This window comes from Diplotaxodon limnothrissa, linkage group LG6 (genome assembly GCF_057381915.1).
Source record: "Diplotaxodon limnothrissa isolate DT_005_m linkage group LG6, D_limnothrissa_male_GT1.1, whole genome shotgun sequence".
NCBI lineage: Eukaryota > Metazoa > Chordata > Actinopteri > Cichliformes > Cichlidae > Diplotaxodon > Diplotaxodon limnothrissa.
In genome coordinates, this window is record NC_140601.1 from 8,759,696 (window position 1) to 8,781,448 (window position 21,753).

The 21,753-nt window shown below is 40.0% G+C and overlaps 1 protein-coding gene across 2 annotated transcripts; it reads right to left on the reverse strand.

Moving 5' to 3' along the window:
* Positions 1–1,178: 1,178 nt before the first annotated feature.
* On the reverse strand, positions 1,179–18,890 carry gtpbp1l (GTP binding protein 1, like). Of its 2 annotated transcripts, none has more exons than XM_085356767.1 (14): positions 18,839–18,890; positions 18,364–18,554; positions 17,747–17,858; positions 15,380–15,560; positions 9,660–9,843; positions 9,160–9,324; positions 8,913–9,036; positions 8,209–8,323; positions 7,374–7,518; positions 6,123–6,305; positions 5,652–5,787; positions 5,342–5,520; positions 5,082–5,228; positions 1,179–3,502 (listed from the first exon to the last, which is right to left on the reverse strand). In XM_085356767.1, the coding sequence occupies exons 2-14, from the start codon at positions 18,550–18,552 to the stop codon at positions 3,395–3,397; spliced, it is 1,968 nt and encodes a 655-aa protein (XP_085212893.1). In that variant the 5' UTR covers positions 18,553–18,554; positions 18,839–18,890; the 3' UTR covers positions 1,179–3,394. The 2 variants fall into 2 exon arrangements, with proteins under 2 accessions (XP_085212893.1, XP_085212894.1); XM_085356768.1 differs by lacking the exon at positions 18,839–18,890 and adding an exon at positions 18,771–18,793.
* Positions 18,891–21,753: the final 2,863 nt, after the last annotated feature.

Consider the following 21,753-nt stretch of genomic DNA (forward strand, 5'->3'; position numbering starts at 1 on the left):
CAGGTGCAGGGGAGGGGTGGAGCAGCAGGTTAAGGGTGTGGTTTCAGGGGAGGCTGAAAACACTAATCGTGCAGCCGCTGGGGCCAGAGAGGAGGAGAGACCATAGCAGGAGCAGTGAGAGGAAGGCGCTGCCACGCAATGAGGAGCCGAAAAGCTGCTGACGGTAACGCAACAGCACTGAAAGGCACACTGTAAATAAACCTTTGCAGTCACATTGCTGAGCGTGGGTCATTCCTGCTACAAATGTGTATAAGCATTAAGCGTAATCAACAAATGAAAATACAAATGTCCTAAATTCAGACTGCCGTAAAACACTAAAATATTCTAAAACTGTAAACAGAAGAACAGTAGAACAATACACCCACCACCAGTGTCTGTTTCCTATTTCACAATGTTTATTTTATATTCTTCCACTGAATGTTTGACCCCAACAGCAGGTATATTATCACTTGCATGCTGCATTTTTTAATTCTTTTCTTGCTGACATAAACACAAACATTGCTGAAAACAAACTTGAATGGATATCCAAATTCTTCTTCGTGGCATTACAGTGATGTTGTCCGAAGGAGGCCACACCGACTGGCATGGCGAGATGAGCCAGGTTTTCAGCTAACGGCTGTTTGGGGATCACCTTGTTGATGTAAAACGTGCTGTATTCGGCAATTTCTGTCAATTCGACTAAAGAAATGAGATAAATTATGTTTTTGTGACAGGCTGCTGGTAAAAGTGTCCAAAAGATAAGACACAGTGTGTAGATACAGCACTGGTTCATCCCCTAAGATGGGAAAATGTTTTTTGATCCTTTTTTGTCAGCAGAGTAATATTTGTAACCAAATTCATCACAAAACTTTACGGTTGTGTAATAGAAGCCAAAAATCGATTACGCTGTGTAGACGCTGTCCAACCTTTCACCCTGAGCAATTTCTCCCATCCATCCACGGCCGCTTCTCCAGCTCAGGGTCACGGTGGGGCTGGAGCCTGTCAGGTAAAGGTAACAGGCAAGGTACATTCTGGACGGAGCACCTCTGAGCATACAAAGTATAAAATATAATTCTGAATTTCACCAAAGAGTCCTCCTAAACTTGTTCTTGAAGACATTATTTTAAATTATTTATTATTAAAACACGTTTTGTTAAATAACATCTTTATTTAAAAGGATTTAGAACACAAACTGGCACCACTTAATTTAAACGGCATGTACAACTTGCGTCTCACATACAGATTTTTGGACAGTGACACCTCTCCCACCGTTCGGCCTCCACGCGCCACTGCAACAGTTAAGATGGAAACAACACGAAGGCTCTCACTTTAACTTTAAAGGTTGAAATGTGACTGAACAATTCACTCATGGGCTATCGTTTTCATAAATGAAGCCTGTCGAAGATCTGGAGATGATTTTAAGTATGGCGTTTAATGTAGATGGCACAACATGTGGTCGAAAAGAACAAAGTGAATCTATTGTAGGAACATCTGCCTGGATGATCGCAGACCTTTACAACCTTTTTTAGTTTGGTGGTCCAGTTTTAATTGTTACTAAGGTCATTCTCTTTTTTACAAAGATAACTTTGACTGAACGCATAACCTGTTTAAAGGTGAAAAGGTACAATATCGTGGAGTGTCTAAGTCAATCACCTGAATCAGCTATGAAGACAGCTGCAGTCATGGTGTTGAAACAAAGCGTAACCACAGCGGTTTGCTCTACTATTGCAGCTTGTTTTCAAAAGATGTAAAAGTGAGAAAAAAAATGTGTCACTGTCCAAAAATGTAACAAACTGTACACACAAACAGTCTCTTCAGATAAACATCCATGCACTGTTGGTAAGATCTAAAGGGGGAGAAAGGTAGTAATGCTCTTAGTTCATTGTGCTTATGAGACGTATAAAGCTGGTAGCTCAAGGACTGTCAGACCAGACTGATCAACATTAAGTTAATACTAATGTGAGGGGAGATCTATGCCCCCCAAAGAAGAAACAGAGGGCTGCAAAACTGTGACAACTGCCAACACGGTCACCTTCCCAATATAAAGACAACTCGAGAAACCACTTTAATAAAAACCAGTGGAAAACATCTGTGGCAAAAAGGGTGTAGTCTACTGTTGCTTACTTTAGCTTGATGTCATTAGGGGTATACGTCAGGTTAAGGCAGGATGCAACATGACTTGCACACGTGTACCATAATCTGGTGATTGTCCACGTTTGTTTGTGAAGCTTTGCACCTGATTTGGACTTCACATGAAAATTCTCAATTATATGAAGAACAAACACAAAATGTGCAGCAAAACCTCAGTTACTGAAACATGTTCTGTGTTGGCTTTGACATCATTAGAGTTTGTTTTTTTTAATTAAATTAGTAAAATACCTGATGGATGTTTTTGTGCACAAGACTTTATCAGCTTTTGGATTTTTCATTTAATATACTGGATCAAAGTGGAACTGTGCAAAGGTCCTCTGCCTGCTTTGCTTGTTCAAAAAGCACTTGTAGTACATTACACCATGACAAACGCCACTTTGCTACTCAACACTCCAACGTTAAAAAAGGATGATTCAGAAATTTTCTCTTTTGGCTTCATGAAAAACTAGAAAAACCGAAACACGGACTCTTAGAAAAAGTCGATGAAGATTTCCTTCTATAACATGTTTAAACATCGGCTACATGAGCACTTTGGGTACAAGCCGATGTTTCATTATAAGTGATGCATTCATAACTAGTCTCAGGGTAACACAACCACAGAGTTTACATCCATCAGTAGGTTTCCAGAGAACAGTTTGTAGCCAAACCCCAAAACCAGTGGTCAGCTTAAACTAACACAGCAGCAGCTTCAGCCGACCGCTTGCTATCAAATCCCTTTCAGCTCAATGGATCCCAAATGCACATTTATACTGCTGGCTTCAGTAAGCAGGAGCTTAAAAACAATTTTCAACTACTGAACACAATCCTCCTTCACTGACCAATGTTAGCAGACTCCAAGTCTGGTGCCTTCAGAAAGTCCCATTAATGACAGAACACAAGGAAATGTAGAATAAGGAAAAAGCAGGCTGACCGAGGGGGGGAAACAAAAAACATTAGAGGCAGGAGAGAGCAGAGAGAGTGACTGATCCATCTGCTAGAAGCTGGGAAAAAACAAATGAGATAACCACCTCCTGGAAAAACAAATTTAAAAAAGAACTATCACTTTCATCAGCCAACAAGAAAAATATATATCATTTTTGATAAATATGTCACTCTCTTGATTCAGACTGTTCACTAATTATTTATTTGTTTTTATATGAAGAAACATGGCCAGTCTTTGCACACCTGCAAGAGGCCCACACAGTCACTCTCCCTCCTCTTTGTGAAGAGATGATGATGATGACGATGATGATGACGGGCTGTGAAGAAACCCATGTTTGTGCTTTTAGGCTGTGCCCGCTGCTCCTGTGGGCACTGCTGTATTCGTGGCATTCACACCTTTCCCTCGATGTCTCTGACCACCTCTCCTGCGTCCCCCGCCTCCTGACTTGAGCTGTGGATGGACAGACAGCACTGTGAGCCAGCTGTTAGGTGAAATCAGGTTTGAAATAAAGCACAGGCGGCAGGTAAAGCTTGTTGATCCAAAACAGTTAAGATGCACTTAAGAGCAACAGGAACTCCTTTAAAAAGGTTAAGAGGGTAAAAACGAGTTTAGAGGTTCTCTGAGGGGAACAAACAAAAAGGAAAGTGAACAGTTCAGACTTTAGCCCAGGATATTTTAGTGGATGGGGTAAACACCTTACAAACACAGGCCCTTTTCCCCTTTTTTTGTTTAATTTAACACAAGTGTAATTACTTTGTTTTAAACGGGGTCACAGGAAACCCTGTAACTGCACAAATGTTCTGTCTGACAAAATAAAATTTTAGTAACATTTTAGTAACAAGTAACATTTAAAAAGCTAACAGAGACAAGTCATGTTTTTCTAATTGGTACGTTCACCAGGGAGAATATAGAATGGGTGTAGTTAAAAATAGAAGAACAATTAGGGAAAAAGCTCATTTTCCTTCCTCTAGCACCTCCACAGCTTTTAATCCCACTTGGGTCCAGTTCAGTAAGCAAACACTTGTACTTGCAGTACAGCAGCTTCCTGGTGTGACTGAGAAAAGTTTGTGAATATAAAGCAGAACTGCACTAAAGCAGAGTATGCATGCAAAAAAAAAAAACATCTGCTTAGAACCTGGGGAGGGTTAGGGAACAGAACAACCACACCTAAGGAGACGCCATCATCACTCCCACAGTCTGCAGGAACTTTACCTTGTTTTCTTTGTTGCCATCATGACACAGAGCCTCCTCCTCTGCCACTGTCTGACGCAGCATGCCAAGACAGGGAGGGAGGAGAGAGAGAGATAACAGCGAGAGAGTAAAGTGTTAGAACTGAAGGATCGGGAATGCAGAGCGAAAACAGCAGTGAGGACGGGTGAGGATCAGAGGGCAGAGGAGGGGGTGAGTGGAGGTACATGTGGCTGACGATGAAGGCAGGATGATGGACAGGGTAGGAGAGCAAGTTGGCAATAAAATGATTGAAAGTCAAAGTACAATAATGGAACAATAATGTGAAAGTTGTAGACATTAAGTAGCAGATTTAAGCACTTTGAAGAGCAGAGAGAAGATGTCTTCCAACACAAAGTTGACTGTAATAGAAAATCTAATGTCTGTGGTGACATTACCACACTAATGCACTAGTAGTGATAACTTTTGTGTCAACCAACAGTAATTGGTTGGCAAGAACTGAAGGGTGAAATACTACAGCCACAGAGAGGGAGTCAGTGACAGTCACTGTGACCAACAGGAAGCCTGTGGCTAAAAAATTCAAGAAAGCACCCAAAACAGAATTTCTGCAGCTCCAGATAAAACAAAACCTGAGTGTTCAGAGGGTGAATTACAGGATAGACCACAAGGACAAATGTCATAAGTGCATACAGACAGTGTTAGTGCCCGGAAGGGAAAACAAAAGTTCAGCACTGGAAAATTAACTGTTGGACACATAAAACAACCCGATGAAATTTGTCACTTCTTATGTTTTCTGTAAAACATGCACTCATGAGGATTCCCCGAGCACTGTTTCACTCACCGGTAGCTGCGCTGTGGTAGGACTGGGTGGCCGTGCTGCTGATCCACTGTCCTCATTAGCGGTTGTGCCCTCTTTAGAACTCTTTTTGCTGGCTTGAGATTTGGACTGCTGGGCCTTAGCTGCCTGGGTGTTCACTGAGTGGAGAAGCTGAAATTGCAAACACAACCTTGTGTTTGTTACACCAGTGTTCACATAACATTAATTATAGGATAATTAAAGAGTTTACACTGAACCAGAAAGGTAAGCACAAGCCCCAGTACCTTTGTAATGGTGCCTACAGCTTTGGTACGTCCTTCCCTGAACACCAGCTTCTGGTCACAGTGCAGGTATTCGGGGGTCTTGATGAAGCGAAAATGGACCGTGGCTTTGTCCCCAGTCCTCAGACAGTCTTTGTTCATTGACAGGATTGTGGCTGTCTGCCTAATGCTGCCACAGTGGACTAATGATACAGAGGGAGAGTGGCACAGTTACCGATTGGCCAGACAGTATTTTTCTTTTAGAAAAGGGAGTCAAAGACACACAGATGCCCATCGGTGCTATTTAAACTTGTGAGTGTCTGTATTTACTAACCCATGGCCTGGTATCTCGGGGATATCGTGGTCGGATGGTGAAGCACCAAAATCTCTGCTTCAAATTCCCAGGTGGCCTGTGGCATCAGCTTGGGAGAAACCATCACCATTCCTTTCCTTATGGATGATCGTTTGATCTGAGAAGACAGGAGGGGAAAAAGCAGCAGGAACAAAGGAAAAAGAAATGAAGCTGGGGGATTGGTTAAGACAAAACTGAATTAGAGCCAGAACACTACCTGCTTTCACTCTTTGGGATTTGCATGTATTACAAAACTGATTCTAAAGTTAGGAAACTAATTCATATGCATATAACGTCTCAAAGTTTCTGAATAATTATCCTCCTCAGAAGTTTTCAAAACTTCTTGCCAAGTCATCTTTGAGCTATTTTTATGCTGTCTTTTGGACTGATATGTAAAAATAATTCAAATATGTCATGATGGCTGTATTTCAACTAAATTATTTCCACACATACCTTTTTGAGGGCGAAGGATGCGGTCTGTCCACCGCGAACCTCTCTGACAGGCATCCTCTTGCGGTGGATGGATTTAACTGCGATGGGGATGAAAGTGCCGAGGGGGTCTGGACCTAAGAGGAGCGTGTCGTTGAGTCGTATCAATCCACGTAACGTAGTGCCTGAAACTACTGTGCCCACACCCTGTGAAAGAGAAATGATACTTTTGGACTTTTCTGTTAGATAGGACTGTGTGAAGTATTGGAGGTTGGGGCAGCTAATGTGGAGTGCAGTATACTCAGAGACGTGCTGCTTTGTTACAAACATGTCTGTCATATGAATCTGAAATCTATGTATTGCAAATGTTCTCTAGAAAGCACAGAAGAACAGAGAACATTATTTACTATCAAACCTTCACCTTTCTGTGTATTTATCAAATTGACTGTTACTGTGCCTCACTGAAAACTGAAATAGGAGATGACCACAAGTAATTAACAACATTCACCGCAGAAGTCTAAATTATGCATTAAAAGAAAAAAAAACTCAATCTAATTACTTCCTATGAGCAAACGCTTGGCAACAGTGGGAAGGAAGAACTCCATTTTAACAGAAGTGACCTTTGGCAGAACTAGGCTCAGGGAAGAGCAGCCTTCTGACTGGGGAGTTGATGGGAAAGAGAAGAAAGTTTAAAAAAAAAAAAAAAAAAAAAAAAAAAAAAAAGAGTGTACAGAGAAGAAACACATCAGGGCTGAAAAGGTGGGACTGAGGAATAAAATGCAAATAAAAGCTTGATCAGAAAGAAACTAAACAGGGCGATGCAGGGCGTGGTTCTTAACACTGGGGCTGAGGACTCATACAAACATGCAGGAACTACAGGAAGAAACCCAACTCCTTTTGCTCCCAGCTTTTGGCCCTTCTACACGCCTCAACGATACACTCATTCTGATAAGATCTCCCACTGGCACTCAGAAAATATAAGACAAGCAACTCTCACAGCCACATCATGCTCAAAATAAGACCACCATTAAATCACCATTAACAACAACTTTGTCCACACCTTTCAGTTTCAAATTTGTTATTGCATATTTGAGTTTTTAACCCTAAAAAAAGGCTAGTGCCTTTACTGACACAGATCATTAATAAATCTACCTCTATCTACAATGTCTTTGATCTAGTTGCCCTTGCTAGCATACTTTTTCATGCACTGAAACACTAATTGTAAAGAAATGAACATCCATGGCTGTATAACTGAGTGTGTGCTCTATTTCTTACAGGTACGGAGTATGTGTCGTCTATTTGGAACTCTGCAGGCTCATCATTGCTAAAGGTGGTCCGAGAGGAAAGGAGGTTCAAGAACATCTTCAGCAAGTCCATGTTCTCCCCCGTCACATTTGAGATCTGGAATATTGGACACATCCTGGAGAGAAGGAGAGAGAAAAAAAGAGAGATGATGAAAAAAAAAATCTATTCTGTTTAACCGACTGGGCTGGATGGCAGATTCCTTAAAGGGACTGATAAACCAGCACATGAATATTTACACATTAAATCTTAGGAAAAAATTAAAGAGGCAAGGGAAAGCTGTTTAACAGCATACCCACTTGACTTATAAACCTAAAATAAAAATGCACCACCCAGGCGTGGCTACACACAAACACCAGAGGCCGATCAAAAAACAGAAACCAGTGTGCTGATTGGTTCGATTTGAAAACAGAATCAAGATGACCCATGTGAAAAAAGCTATGCGTTAAAGCACTGAGATCATATGAGGACTCATCCAGCAATTTCCCCACAGACAAAATGTATACGCTTTTATTTTTGGCAGGAAACCGTATGATTAAGTAAAATTAAGGGTCAAGCTGATGTAGTCGGATTTATTTGGCATACTGGAGAGTGCGCATATGATATCCTGTTCTCCGTAAGTGTTTTTTTACTTACTTTCACTAAACGTCTTTGGCATTTTATTCATAAATCCTAATTCTGCAGGAACATTTTAAAGATCAAACATTATTTCTAACTGTGTGAGTATGCTGTCAATCAACTGTCACCCATTCTGTTATTATTTCTCAGCAGAGTCACGCCCATCGTCCCACCTGTTCTCTGGTCTTACCTCTCAGAGCTGAAGTTAGAGGCTGTGACAATGACATCATCCTTGTTCTGCACCAACACTGGGATTTTCCTGCAGCCTGGTGACTTTAATAACCTCTGTAATAATTTTAGTGTCTCTGCAGACAAACACAAGCAAACCTGAGTTTCTTAAACCTAAAAACAACACTCATGACAAAATCTGAACAAAACAACCTGAGAGTGAAAATAAATGACATATTTAAAGAGATGGAAACTGAAAGTAGTAAGCTTTAAACGGAAAAAAAGACTGCTTTTAATTTACTTTTGCTTTAAAAGCATATTTATTCATGTTTTATTATTTCTTAATTATTATCACTTCCTTTATGTGCTCTTCCAGTAGTTTGTTGTTTTTGTAAACTTCTCTCTCAGTTTGCTTCACTTTAAAAGCGTTCTAGCGATTTACTTTATATTATTCATTTTCTTCCCAAAGAGGCTTTTTTTTGAGTTAGAGCCCAGTTTCCTACCTTAACATAATTAAAGCAGAGCCATGAAGCGTGAAAGTATTTACTGCTTTTAACAACACAATGGTGGTCTTTGGTATGGCTGTGTTTCTGTAAACATTGCTGTGGGAATGGAGATTATGCTGAATTTGCAAAACCTCTCACACTGAGCATGAAGTTAAGAAACTGGGACCTAAAGATGTAGAACAGAGCAGTTATACAGCTGTGCTGGAGATAGTGGATTTACCTTGCAGGATGTTAGCTGGGCACATGTCTATCTTGGTAACCACAACAAACACAGGTACGTTTAGGGCCAGCGCTAGACCCAGGTGCTCTTTGGTCATGCCAACAATGCCAGCATTGCTGCCAACCTACATGGAGAGACAAGAAACACAGAGATGAGTGGTTAAATATGTGAGGGCAGAAACAGGAACAAAAAAGTAACAAAGGATTTGCCAGGAAATAGTTAAATATAAACTTTCAATCTCTCTCACCATGAGCATGCAGAAATCAGGCAGGTGTCCCGTCATGCCAAAGACTGTGGTCTTCAGGTACTTCTCGTGCCCAGCTAAGTCAATAAAGGTGATGACTTTGGAGGATTTCTCACAGATTTTGGTCCAGTCTAAACCCCCGCCATGGCTGTCTGGCTTGTTTACCACCTAAAGAAGCGAGTAGACAGAAAAGAAAACCTACTTATAATGGACGTGAGAAAAAACGGTAGGATGAAACTTTGAAAGAAAGCTTAAAAATGTTCCTGCAGGAAAAATACATGCTGTTAATTAAATGTGATCAAACTTTTCACAATTATAATTTCACATAAATCCATAAAGCTAACAAGAAAAATTACTATCTGAATAGTCTTTCACTGAGCAGTGTTTTTTTTTTTATATTTGGTACTCAAAAACTTTTAAATAAATGCAAAAAATAAGGAAAGATCACTACAGAAATGCATTTCTCCAGTGATTTTGCCCATTCACAACTGACAGCAGCCCACCTGTCCTTCCTGATCAAAGCCCAGGATATCGTTGCCCACACTGCTGGTCCTCCCACTTTCCATCTCATGTTTGTGCCGGAAGAGCTTCTGGCGAGCGAAACCTCTGCCATTATCCAGCTCACCATGGGTTAACACTCCCAGCAGGGTGCTCTTTCCAGCGTCTACATTTCCAACAACAGCCACTCTAGAGAAAAGAGAACAGAAAAGAAAAAAAAGAGTGAATAACACAAGTTTCAGTACAGGGGAGTGTACAGGGAGTGCAGAATTATTAGGCAAGTTGTATTTCTGAGGAATAATTTTATTATTGAACAACAACCATGTTCTCAATGAACCCAAAAAACTCATTAATATCAAAGCTGAATGTTTTTGGAAGTAGTTTTTAGTTTGTTTTTAGTTTTAGCTATTTTAGGGGGATATCTGTGTGTGCAGGTGACTATTACTGTGCATAATTATTAGGCAACTTAACAAAAACAAATATATACCCATTTCAATTATTTATTTTTACCAGTGAAACCAATATAACATCTCCACATTCACAAATATACATTTCTGACATTCAAAAACAAAACAAACACAAATCAGCGACCAATATAGCCACCTTTCTTTGCAAGGACACTCAAAAGCCTGCCATCCATGGATTCTGTCAGTGTTTTGATCTGTTCACCATCAACATTGCGTGCAGCAGCAACCACAGCCTCCCAGACACTGTTCAGAGAGGTGTACTGTTTTCCCTCCTTGTAAATCTCACATTTGATGATGGACCACAGGTTCTCAATGGGGTTCAGATCAGGTGAACAAGGAGGTCATGTCATTAGTTTTACTTCTTTTATACCCTTTCTTGCCAGCCACGCTGTGGAGTACTTGGACACGTGTGATGGAGCATTGTCCTGCATGAAAATCATGTTTTTCTTGAAGGATGCAGACTTCTTCCTGCACCACTGCTTGAAGAAGGTGTCTTCCAGAAACTGGCAGTAGGACTGGGAGTTGAGCTTGACTCCATCCTCAACCCGAAAAGGCCCCACAAGCTCATCTTTGATGATACCAGCCCAAACCAGTACTCCACCTCCACCTTGCTGGCGTCTGAGTCGGACTGGAGCTCTCTGCCCTTTACCAATCCAGCCACGGGCCCATCCATCTGGCCCATCAAGACTCACTCTCATTTCATCAGTCCAGAAAACCTTAGAAAAACCAGTCTTGAGATATTTCTTGGCCCAGTCTTGACGTTTCAGCTTGTGTGTCTTGTTCAGTGGTGGTCGTCTTTCAGCCTTTCTTACCTTGGCCATGTCTCTGAGTATTGCACACCTTGTGCTTTTGGGCACTCCAGTGATGTTGCAGCTCTGAAATATGGCCAAACTGGTGGCAAGTGGCATCTTGGCAGCTGCACGCTTGACTTTTCTCAGTTCATGAGCAGTTATTTTGCGTCTTGGTTTTTCCCACACGCTTCTTGCGACCCTGTTGACTATTTTGAATGAAACGCTTGATTGTTCGATGATCACGCTTCAGAAGCTTTGCAATTTTCAGACTGCTGCATCCCTCTGCAAGATATCTCACTATTTTTGACTTTTCTGAGCCTGTCAAGTCCTTCTTTTGACCCATTTTGCCAAAGGAAAGGACGTTGCCTAATAATTATGCACACCTGATATAGGGTGTTGATGTCATTAGACCACACCCCTTCTCATTACATCACCTAATATGCTTAATTGGTAGTAGGCTTTCGAGCCTATACAGCTTGGAGTAAGACAACATGCATGAAGAGGATGATGTGGACAAAATACTCATTTGCCTAATAATTCTGCACTCCCTGTATGCAGAGCTGTTACTTCAGTCAGGACCCTTTACAGTGTTGGAGGCTAAAGGAGCTTAAAACAGTGAGCCCTATATGAGAGAGCCAGTCAGCTGACTGCCTGTCGTGCGGCTGACTTTGTGGACTCCCTCACCAACACTTTGGACAATTTTACAGCAAAGTCATTACAAATCTTTCTACCACCTCTAAACCCTCCCATTGAGTATATGAAGGTTCTCAATCTTCATTTCTAAAAATAAAACTGATGGAGACTGCTGGGTATTTTATTGAGACTAAAAAGAAATCCAGCTTAAGACCTACATCTATATTTTATTTCTTTTTCACTAATGGTGTTGTCCATTTCTGTTCTTGTGCGTTTGATTATAACAAGTTGGAAGTAAACAAGTATCCTCGGCTCAACATGCAAAATAAATAAAGGGAAAATTATGTCAAATGCAGGACGAGATCATTTTCAACCTTCTAAATTCAATCGAACATGAATGAAACTCAAATGTCGCACAATAAGAAAAGACATGCCAAAAGTAAATAAACACTCCCAGCAGCAACATCAGGTACAAAAGGGCCTGTGCTATAATAAATCATCACCTGTCACAAACAGGCCAGCGTATTTGTTTTCTGGTTTATTGCTGCTCTATAAACAGGGACAAATGGAACCAAGCTATACAATATTGACACAGACATCAACAATACGAAGTACAGCATAAAACAGGTGCAGTGTGCAATTCATTTTCAAATTGGGTTAACTTGCATGAGCAAGGCTATAAAACACCATCACAGCATTCTCACAGCTGGGCCTTTGGTTCTTGGCTTTGTCTAATGCAACAGTACACAACTTTTCTATGAAGGTTCAGAAAGAAAGTGACTGCCATCAAAAAATGACTCCTCTTTCCTGCCTTGCTCTGAGACACAGACAAGTACATGATTCTGACACAAGGGTTATCTGTGCTAAGGCAGTGTGAAAGATAATGCACAAAGTAAGCCTCTGTGGACGCTGCCAAAGGAAAAACTCTGCTCACACAACTGCAAGATCACACATGGGAGCAGGTGGTTCGGCCAATATGACTAAGATTACTAGTGTGGATGAGATAGAGCCCAGCATGTCTGATGTGAAGCTGATCAGGTCTGCTGCAGTGACTGTCCAGTGTTGACTGTGAAACATTGGGCTGGTGGTGAGCTAATAATGGAGCTGGAGACTGCAGAAGGTTTAGAAGATTTGATCCATGCACCATTTTGGCTTTACATTTGGTTTCTGCACATTTACTAGGGTTTATAACGTATATATGCACATGAGCTGCAGACTTCAGCTATTACTCGTGTACTATTATTTTATTTACCAGCCGCTTTGATAACAGACCCATATCATCTATTACTTCTCCAGTGAGCCTCATCCTGTGGATTAGGGCTGCTCGATTATGGCAAAAATGATAATCACGATTATTTTCACTGAAATTGAGATAGCGATTATTTGACGATATTTATTTAACCCTTTAAGACCTACTATAGAACCAAGTCCGCCAGAGCTTATATTATTTTTTTACATGTTGTAGTGCCATTTGTGGGAGCATTTAAAGTTGCTAAATAACTGTTATAGCCCATATTTTAATAATATGTATGCATTAAGTCCATAGTAACTACATTAATTGCAAAAAAGTGCAATAAACTACAAAAAAATTGAAAATCGTTTTTGTTTTGTTTTTTTACATATATTTCTACTTGGAGAAATTTAAGAGGTTTATCCTTCAAAACTTTAAATACAAAAAAGTTGCAAAAAATAGTTTACAACAACAGGAAATTTATTTTGAGTGTCTTCATAGTTTTATTTTGGAGATACACCAATTTTTATATACACTGCAGGTAAAACAAAAAAAACAATCCTATGATGCAAATTTGCAAAGAAAACAGCAGGTGCATCAAAATAAACTATTTCCAGCAGTGCAATTCGAGTTCTAAGCATCCCAGAAACTATTCAGAAAAGTCAAACATGACCAGTAGAGGTTTTTAAGGTCTACAAGTAAAAAACTACATTTCCGCGAAAATGACGTCACTTCCGGTTTCGGCCAGGAAATGGCGGACATGAGACAGTTCGCGCTGACATCTGTTTCACTGTGGGAAGTGTTATGAACAGCTGATCGGATCGGCAAAGCGTGTTTCTGGAATATTATGTTTTTGTTCCTGCAAGCGCTTTTTATGCAATTTTTGCAAAGCTATATGTGGAAGGAAACCGTGACCGAGGACAAGCTGATGGCATAAGTTGTAAGTACAACTCCTCCGGTTTCATATGCAAAACAAATTATTGCGCTAGCTTACGTGGTTCAGATTCTACAGGGATTTAAAAGTAGTTACACAAAACGGAGCGTGCTGCTCTGACCGGATTTAAAGGGTTAACAATGACTTTAAAAAATAATATAAAATAGTGTGCAACACCACTGAAGTTTTTTTTTTTTTTTTACCTCTCTTTTCAACCAACGGCAGTCACTCTCCTCTCCAAATAACTTCTGCTTAGCTTTCCGAGCTTCCCTCGGGTCCTCTTAATCAGCGGTCTCCAACCTTTTTTGCGCCACGGACCGGTTTATGCCCGACAATATTTTCACGGACCGGCCTTTAAGGTGTCGCGGATAAATGAGGGAGGGGCTAATAATCGGCTCAGTCATTTTTAATGATCGTTGAAAGCCCAGATCGTAATCGTGATTAAAATTCGATTAATTGAGCAGCCCTACTGTGGATGAACTCTACTTCCTCTGTTTTGAGCTACAGGTTGTGCCAGTTGTTCTTACATTGCTCTGCCGTCTATGAGACAACAGGTTTCCACATTCTGAAGGTTCTGGTCACAGTGGAGTTGGAGCAGTCGGACAGGCTTTTTGGGGAAGCAGGTGAATGACAGAGGATCACCACAACAACATGGCCAGTGACTCAGCCAAGGGGACAGAGGTGTCAGGAAGATCAACAGTGAATGAACTTTTAAAATAAGAGCAGGGGGACTGTCTGTGTCATGAGTCCATGAGTAAATCAATAACGCATGGTGATTTTTTTTTCAGATTCATAAACATAACAATTCTTAAATGACTCACAAAATTACTGGTGAGCCGGCCTAATGGAAGTTTACATGTGGCAAAGACTAAATATCTAAATACAGATTGAACTCCCAAGCTCAAAAAGCTTAGCTGGAAAGGATTTTACCAACATGTCCCTTGACCTGAATTCAACAGAGCACCTTAAAATATTTTAATGTGAAATGTAGATCAACAAAAGTCCTGCAGCAAAGAGCAGCTAAAAAAGTAATCAAAGAGAATTTCAAAAATTCAGCCCATAAGTGTGAGCCAGACTGTAAGCTTCCTTTGCTAAGAGGTTTCTGTAATTACAAAAAAAAGAGACAAATATATATATATGTAATAAAAAAAAGAATAAAATCTAATTAAGGGTGAATTGAGTTTCGATGCATTTCATTCTTATAAATTTGAGTCTGGTGGCTAGTTTTGTCTTTTATTGCGTCTTATTCTGCTATTGTGAACATCTGGGAGAGAAGCTTTTTGCTGACTTGTCGGAAGCGCAAATTCTTATTTGATTCGTTCAAAACACTATTTTAAAAAAATGAAGCAATGTTAGACAGGTGCATTAGTTTGATTACATACTTCTTCCTGGTGGAAACAACTATCACAACAACAGGAACCTGTGCTTTAAATCTGCCTATAAATCTCTTCAGCAGTGCTGGCCAAAGAGCCATTTCTGTAGCTTTCTGAACCCAGTGATACATCAAAACTCATTTATGCAACAGAATATGTTTGAGTCATATTGTCATATAACCTGGCATTCAATAATAGCCAAACCCAACAGTCACACATTAACAAGTTAACAATGCAGGTACATTTTCTAATGATTCTTTTGCCTACACCCCAGAACCTCCCCTCATATTTTTTACCTGACTTCTAGGAAATCCTGCTCGCCCACGCGTCGACGGATGAGGTAGTCTCGAATCTTTCCTCCAGCGTCTGTCCTTTCTCTTAGCATGATTAAGTCAGCCTCAATCTGTTCACACAGCGACCGCACGGTGGCTACCGACGCCTCCATGTCCTTTTCATCCAGACCATAATCACCTCCATCTAAACGAAGCGTATGAGAAAGGAAGAAGTCACTCTCATGCAGGACAGTGAGGGACCAATTTAATGGATGTTTTTAGAAAAAGCAATTTCAGCAGTAATGTGAAGCCACACCCTTGGAAAATTGGCATCTTCACTGCTAACTGGGCAATACAGGAATGTTAGTAACATGTAATATGAGAGGGTGGTGACTGGGAGGACAAAGACCACACAGAAGAATGAAAGAGGGTAAAACAGGTGGTTTTTAAAAGAAAGATGGGAGTAGGTGTAAAGAGACGAGAACATTTAAATTACTGAGACCAGAGCAATTTTCAAAATGAACGAATCACCAGCAGTCAGCTTCAGACAACTTTTAAGAGAAGACTTTATTTTCTAAAGGCTGTATATATGCAGATTACTCTAAATTTTCAAAGAAACCCACAGTATTCATCCACTTAACAGGTAAAGAAATGTATTAACCCATTGGTTGCTGCCAGTTGCTTTACAAGTAGAACTGGCACACATAAATTACAATAACAACAAAAAAGCTTATGATTGATTGACAAAAAGAAACACAGCCAGTTAAGGCTGCTTGATTATGGCAAAAATGATAATCACAATTATTTTCACTGAAATTGAGATCTCGATTATTTGACGATATTTATTTAACAATAACAATGTATTGAATAATGGCTTTAAAGATTGTCAAAAATAATATGAAATAGTGTGCAAATACTGATGACAGTGCAAATGTTTGCAATATAAAAAATAAATGAAAAATGTAAACATTAATATTTAGTGAACTTCAAAATACTGCATAATATTAATGCATGCTTAGGCTGCTGCCCTCGCGACCCGGCCTCGGATAAAGCAGATGAAGATGGATGGATGGATGGATGAATGCATACAAATAACCAAACATCAAAACAATCTGTGTAGCCACACAATGCACAATTGCATCAAACTGACATTAAGGTATGCCAACTAAAGTTGCTGCTCCTTCACTTTGTGTCACTTTGTGTCACTTTGTGAGCGGTCTTTAAATGATTGAATGAATTTGTAGTGTTTATTAACAAAGTTTACACACTATGTCTACTTGATCCACGTCTGACTCCGCGAATCCATAATGTTTCCACATCACTGAAGTTGTTTTCCCTCTCTTTTCAAGCAACGGCATTCTTTCTTCAGCAGTCATTATCCTCTCATCTCCAAATAACTTTTGCTTAGCTTTTCGAGGTTCCCTCGGGTCCAATTAATTGTTGTGACGCGTGTTTGAAACGCAGAGAGGTGCGCTCGATTTACCACACAGAGCAGCACAAGAGTAAAGCACGAGGGAGGTGCTAATAATCGGCTTGGTCATTTTTAATGATCGTTGAAAGCCCAGATCGTAATTTTGATTAAAATTCGATTAATTGAGCAGCCCTACAGCCAGTCACATTAGAAAGTCTGTTAGTTTTTGTCTGACTCGTCAGACAGCCTTTGGTGCTGATATTCTGTCTGTACCACTGCACTACTGACAGTGCCTGTGCTGACCGAGGATAAAGTGACATGCCCTTATGTGTGCTCTGGGTCAGACAGTTGCTTTAACAGTCAGAAAATAGCACAAAAAGGCCAGCTGCATTTGTGTGTAGAGCTTTAGAATGAACAGCAAACAAATGGGATTAGCTGTTTGGGAGGCCCAGAAGTGACTGAAAAATACCAATAAAACTACTTTTCCCTAACAATTACTATGGCTATGAAGCAATAGGTGTTATACCCCACAGCCACATGTTTGAATTTATGTTTTTGAATAATTAACTTTTATTTTAGAAGTCAGGCACTGACATAATATAGCTGTACAATTTTTTCCTTTGCTTTACAGATTTCAGCCTAGTCTAAAAACAATATGCCTGCTAAAAGTCTTTGGTGCCACCTACGGGATATCCTGAACATACACACACCAGATGACTGAAAACACAGCTTTCTTGCCTTAGATAATCTCAGACTTTTAGCCCTAAATAAATATTTCCTCTCATTCAATAACAAGATACAGTTTCCAACTGCTAATACATTATTTTATATTAAAAAAAAGACTTTTATTTAAAAAAAAACACTTTCTTTCCTTTTTTCTTGTCTTTTGTGTGTGTGTGTGTGTGTGTTTTCTTGCCACATTATCCTATTTTAAAATTACTATACATTAATGAAGTTCACTGGAAGTTGCTAACTCTTACCTGAGCCCATCCCAACCACATAGATTGTCTCTCCGCAGCCCTCATCTATCCGCTCCCTCAAATGTCTCAGTAATGAATCATATTGCTCCCCTGTTGGACTCACAAGGACCAGCTGAAAGGTAGAGACAGTAAATGAGATAATAGCTGAACATTTGCAAAGGTCAGACAGGGCAAACACCATTAAACAAGTCTTCTGTGAGTGCACATACAGCAAGTCACTACCGCAACAAGTAGTCAGCATTTTATAAAAACAATTTTACACAATAAAGTTTTGTTGGTGTTTTGTTTTGGTTCAGTCTGACTATTTAGGATTCTCCATTCAACAATACAAAAAGAACTGCAAAGTTTGCATATACAGTAGTTAGGTTACATGTCTAGTATGCTGCCAGCTGGATACAGTTAGATATGGTGCAAAATACTGTACGTGTCACTTTCTCTGGGATGCACAGCGAGCATTAAATGCCCCGTGTACAACTTTTAAGCACCTGTAAAGTTATTATGGCATACTACGTGGCACTCATTCACACGGTGACAATATAGAAAACCAATGAACAATCTGCTCAGTCGGAATGTATTAAAACGTAACGACTCAACGCGCAATTAACAATGAGGCCCACCTTGCTACTTAAGTCTAAATGATCCGCGGACTCTTCATTTGTATCCTCGCCGTCTTCAAAGCCCTCTCCGCCGGACTGATCCTCGGCACACCCCCGGTCCGGTGCAAACATACAAGCAGGCACTATAGACTCTGCTGCTGGCGCTGTACCTGGGTGTAACGCTGGTTCTGTCGCCGTTAACGACGCCATTTCTAGAAAAAGTATGAAAATAGCAAATAAAACAACTAAATTATGTGTATGGCTTCAATGGCTAACATTTAGACATTAGCAATGATAGAAAGTTAGGCTGGTTAATAGAGCCAGCTAGTAAATGCTAACCAAACATCGAACATTTAACACTCTTAACAGGGGAAAACGAGGTTTTAATAAATCGACACAGCTGCGAGGTGACGACTAGATGTCCATACTTTTATACGTTTAAACTGTTGATGAAGATGAATTATATAATACATTCTCTCAAGAAACGAAGGCATACCAGAAGTTGCTAGCTAGCTGATAGGCTAACTTAGTTGTTTACTCTGGTTGGCTTCGTTAGCTTGGCACTGACTGTATGGCACGCCCATCAAAAAATAAACAAAAGGGATTGGCTACACTATAGGTAGCCCCGCCCACTGTTGGCGTACATGAACTTGTCGCCTTTAGTGACCTACTTAGACATGCATAGCCATCAACACACACGCTCTGACTATAACATAATATGCATAATAAATAAAAAGCGTATAATTTGTGTGTATTAAGAAAATGTTCTGATTTGTTAAATCAGTTATGCAGTCCTATAAACATGCATGGAAATCGATTATAAAAGGCAAAATATGCAGAGTATGGTCCAGAGTTGATTTCGTGTTGTAATTTCAAATTTGTACAATACAGTTATTTGTTTCATTTTAGTTCGGTTTCTGTTAGTTTCAGTTGTAGTTTTAGTCTTTATTCGTGGCCTGAAGGATGTTTTCAGAAAAGTCATCACCTCTAAAACAACAACAAAAACATGAGCACTGAGCAACAGTGGACATCCACTGGATGTCCACTGTTGGATGTCCACTGTTGGATCCAGTGGATGTGTGAGTAAAGATACTCACACATCCACTATTAACACAGACTCTCCCCAGTGTCTGTGTCTGATGAGCTCAAGCAGGTACTGAGAGTCTGGTGTGGGGACGTTCAATGAGTCCACATAATCTTGTGTCAAAAAGCAGTTCAAAAGAGGGTAAAAAAAAGTATACAGCTGTCAATAAATATACGGATATTTAATAAAGTAGTTAAAGTCATCATGCATCCTATTCGCTCGTGTTATGCACTCTAATTATATGCGCTCTAAATAAAGAAAGGCTTTTATTTATTTATTTTGAAAACTTCGAATTCGTCAGTGTCACCAATCTGCTGCAAGCTGACAGAAATGTAAAGGGGGCACATGGCGGTAATCGAGGTGGGAAAAGGGGTGGGGGTTGGGTTCGGTGTTCTGGATAACTGTTTTTGTCATGTAATTGGATTGCACTTTGTCAGGTCTCTACCCTAAGACCTGAACAACTTGGGTGTCCCATCTGAAGGCTAAGCTTCTGCTGATCTAGCTTTTAGGGTCACTGAGACACACAAACCCCCTGACCTCATTAAAAACAAAACAACAAGTATTAACAATTGCTAACAATTCTCTTTAGTTGAGCTCTAATCTGAGAGGCTGTTAACTTGCGATTTCTGCGGCCTGTGATTCAGATGATTTTATCCTCAGCAGCAGAGGTGACTCTTGGTCTTCCCTTCCTTGGGTGTCCTCATGTGAGCACTTGATGGTTTTTGCGACTGCACATTGAAAGATTTAGCAGTTTTGTGGACTGACTGACCTTCAGTTCTTACAGTAATGATGGACTGTTGTTTCTCTTTACTCAGCTGATCGGTTCTTTCCATAATATGAATTCTAACAGTTGTCACATAGGACTGTCAGCTGGGTACCAACCTGACTGCTGCACAACACAACTGATGGTCCCAACCTCATTAAGAAGGCAAGAAATTGCACAAGTGAACAAGGCACACCTGTGATGTGAAAACCACTTCAGGTGACGACATCATGAAGCTCAGTGAGAGAACACCAAGGGTTTGCAGTAGAGATGGCACAATACCACTTTTTAATGTCCGATACCAATATCATAAATTTGGATATCTGCCGATACCGATATGAATCCGATATAGCGTATTTTGTAATCAATAAAACTGTTTTTTATAAATATCTTGCAGCATTTTGTATAAGGTCATACTCAAGTTTTTAAAAACAAGAGACTGAAGCTATTCTGTTATACCTGTATGCAAAAAATACACTCCACCCAAAACATTTTATAGTTCAGCAACACTGATCAATCTAATAAATTTAAACCTACACCATCCTCCCTATTCTGGTATTTTAAATAGTACTTACCTACCTAACTAATAGGGTTGCCAACTCCCAGAAAAAATATTAGGAAACCATCCCCCGCCCTCAATGGATGTAATCAACTTTAATTTAATGCAAGTGTAAAACAAATGCACAGAAATCAATTATTTTTCTGCAATAATTAAATAGATTCAACATCTTTCTTCAACAGAATTGCAGATTGCACAGACGGTACCTTCCCAAAAGAAAAAGTACTATAGCTTACTAGGGTGTATATTAGACTTATTTATTTACTATATGCAACAATGGATTTCTATACATTTAATCAGATGACCACTTTTGTTGTAAGATTCAGATAATTATTCATTCAAAGTTTTTAAATGACATAACAAAGAAAAATATTTCTTTGTGTCCTCCTTTCCCTGGTAATGCCCAACCTGGCCCCCGACAAAACTTTGCTAGAGCCGCCCCTGCACAGTTACCAGCTGTCAGCTATGTAGAAAAGGATCCTGGTGTTATTTGTCTCTCAGAAACGGTTCATAACTTCCCTTCAACTCATTCATGTCACCTAAAAGGTAAACCTGTTTCTCCATCACCTGTTCAGCTCTGATGATTTAGTAAGGACATCTCCTGGTTTCATCTTCACGTTTCCCTTTCACCACATGTCCAAACGGATATCATTACCAGCAGCTTCTACAGCCGTGGCTCCAGCAAACATCAGCTGATACTAGAAATTAATGTTAAATATATTCTAACAACAGCTTATCACGCTTAAGCATGCTGCAAAGTGGGTGATAAACAAACAAGAAAGACAGGACTTGTGGCAGAAAAGCCGATCAATTCAATTCTATTTTATTTATATAGCGCCAAATCACAACAAAAGTCACCTCAAGGCGCTTTATATTGTATACAGTAGATACAGAGAAAAACCCAACAATCATATGACCCCCTATGAGCAAGCACTTTGGCGGCAGTGGGAAGGAAAAAATCCCTTTTAACAGGAAGAAACCTCCGGCAGAACCAGGCTCAGGGAG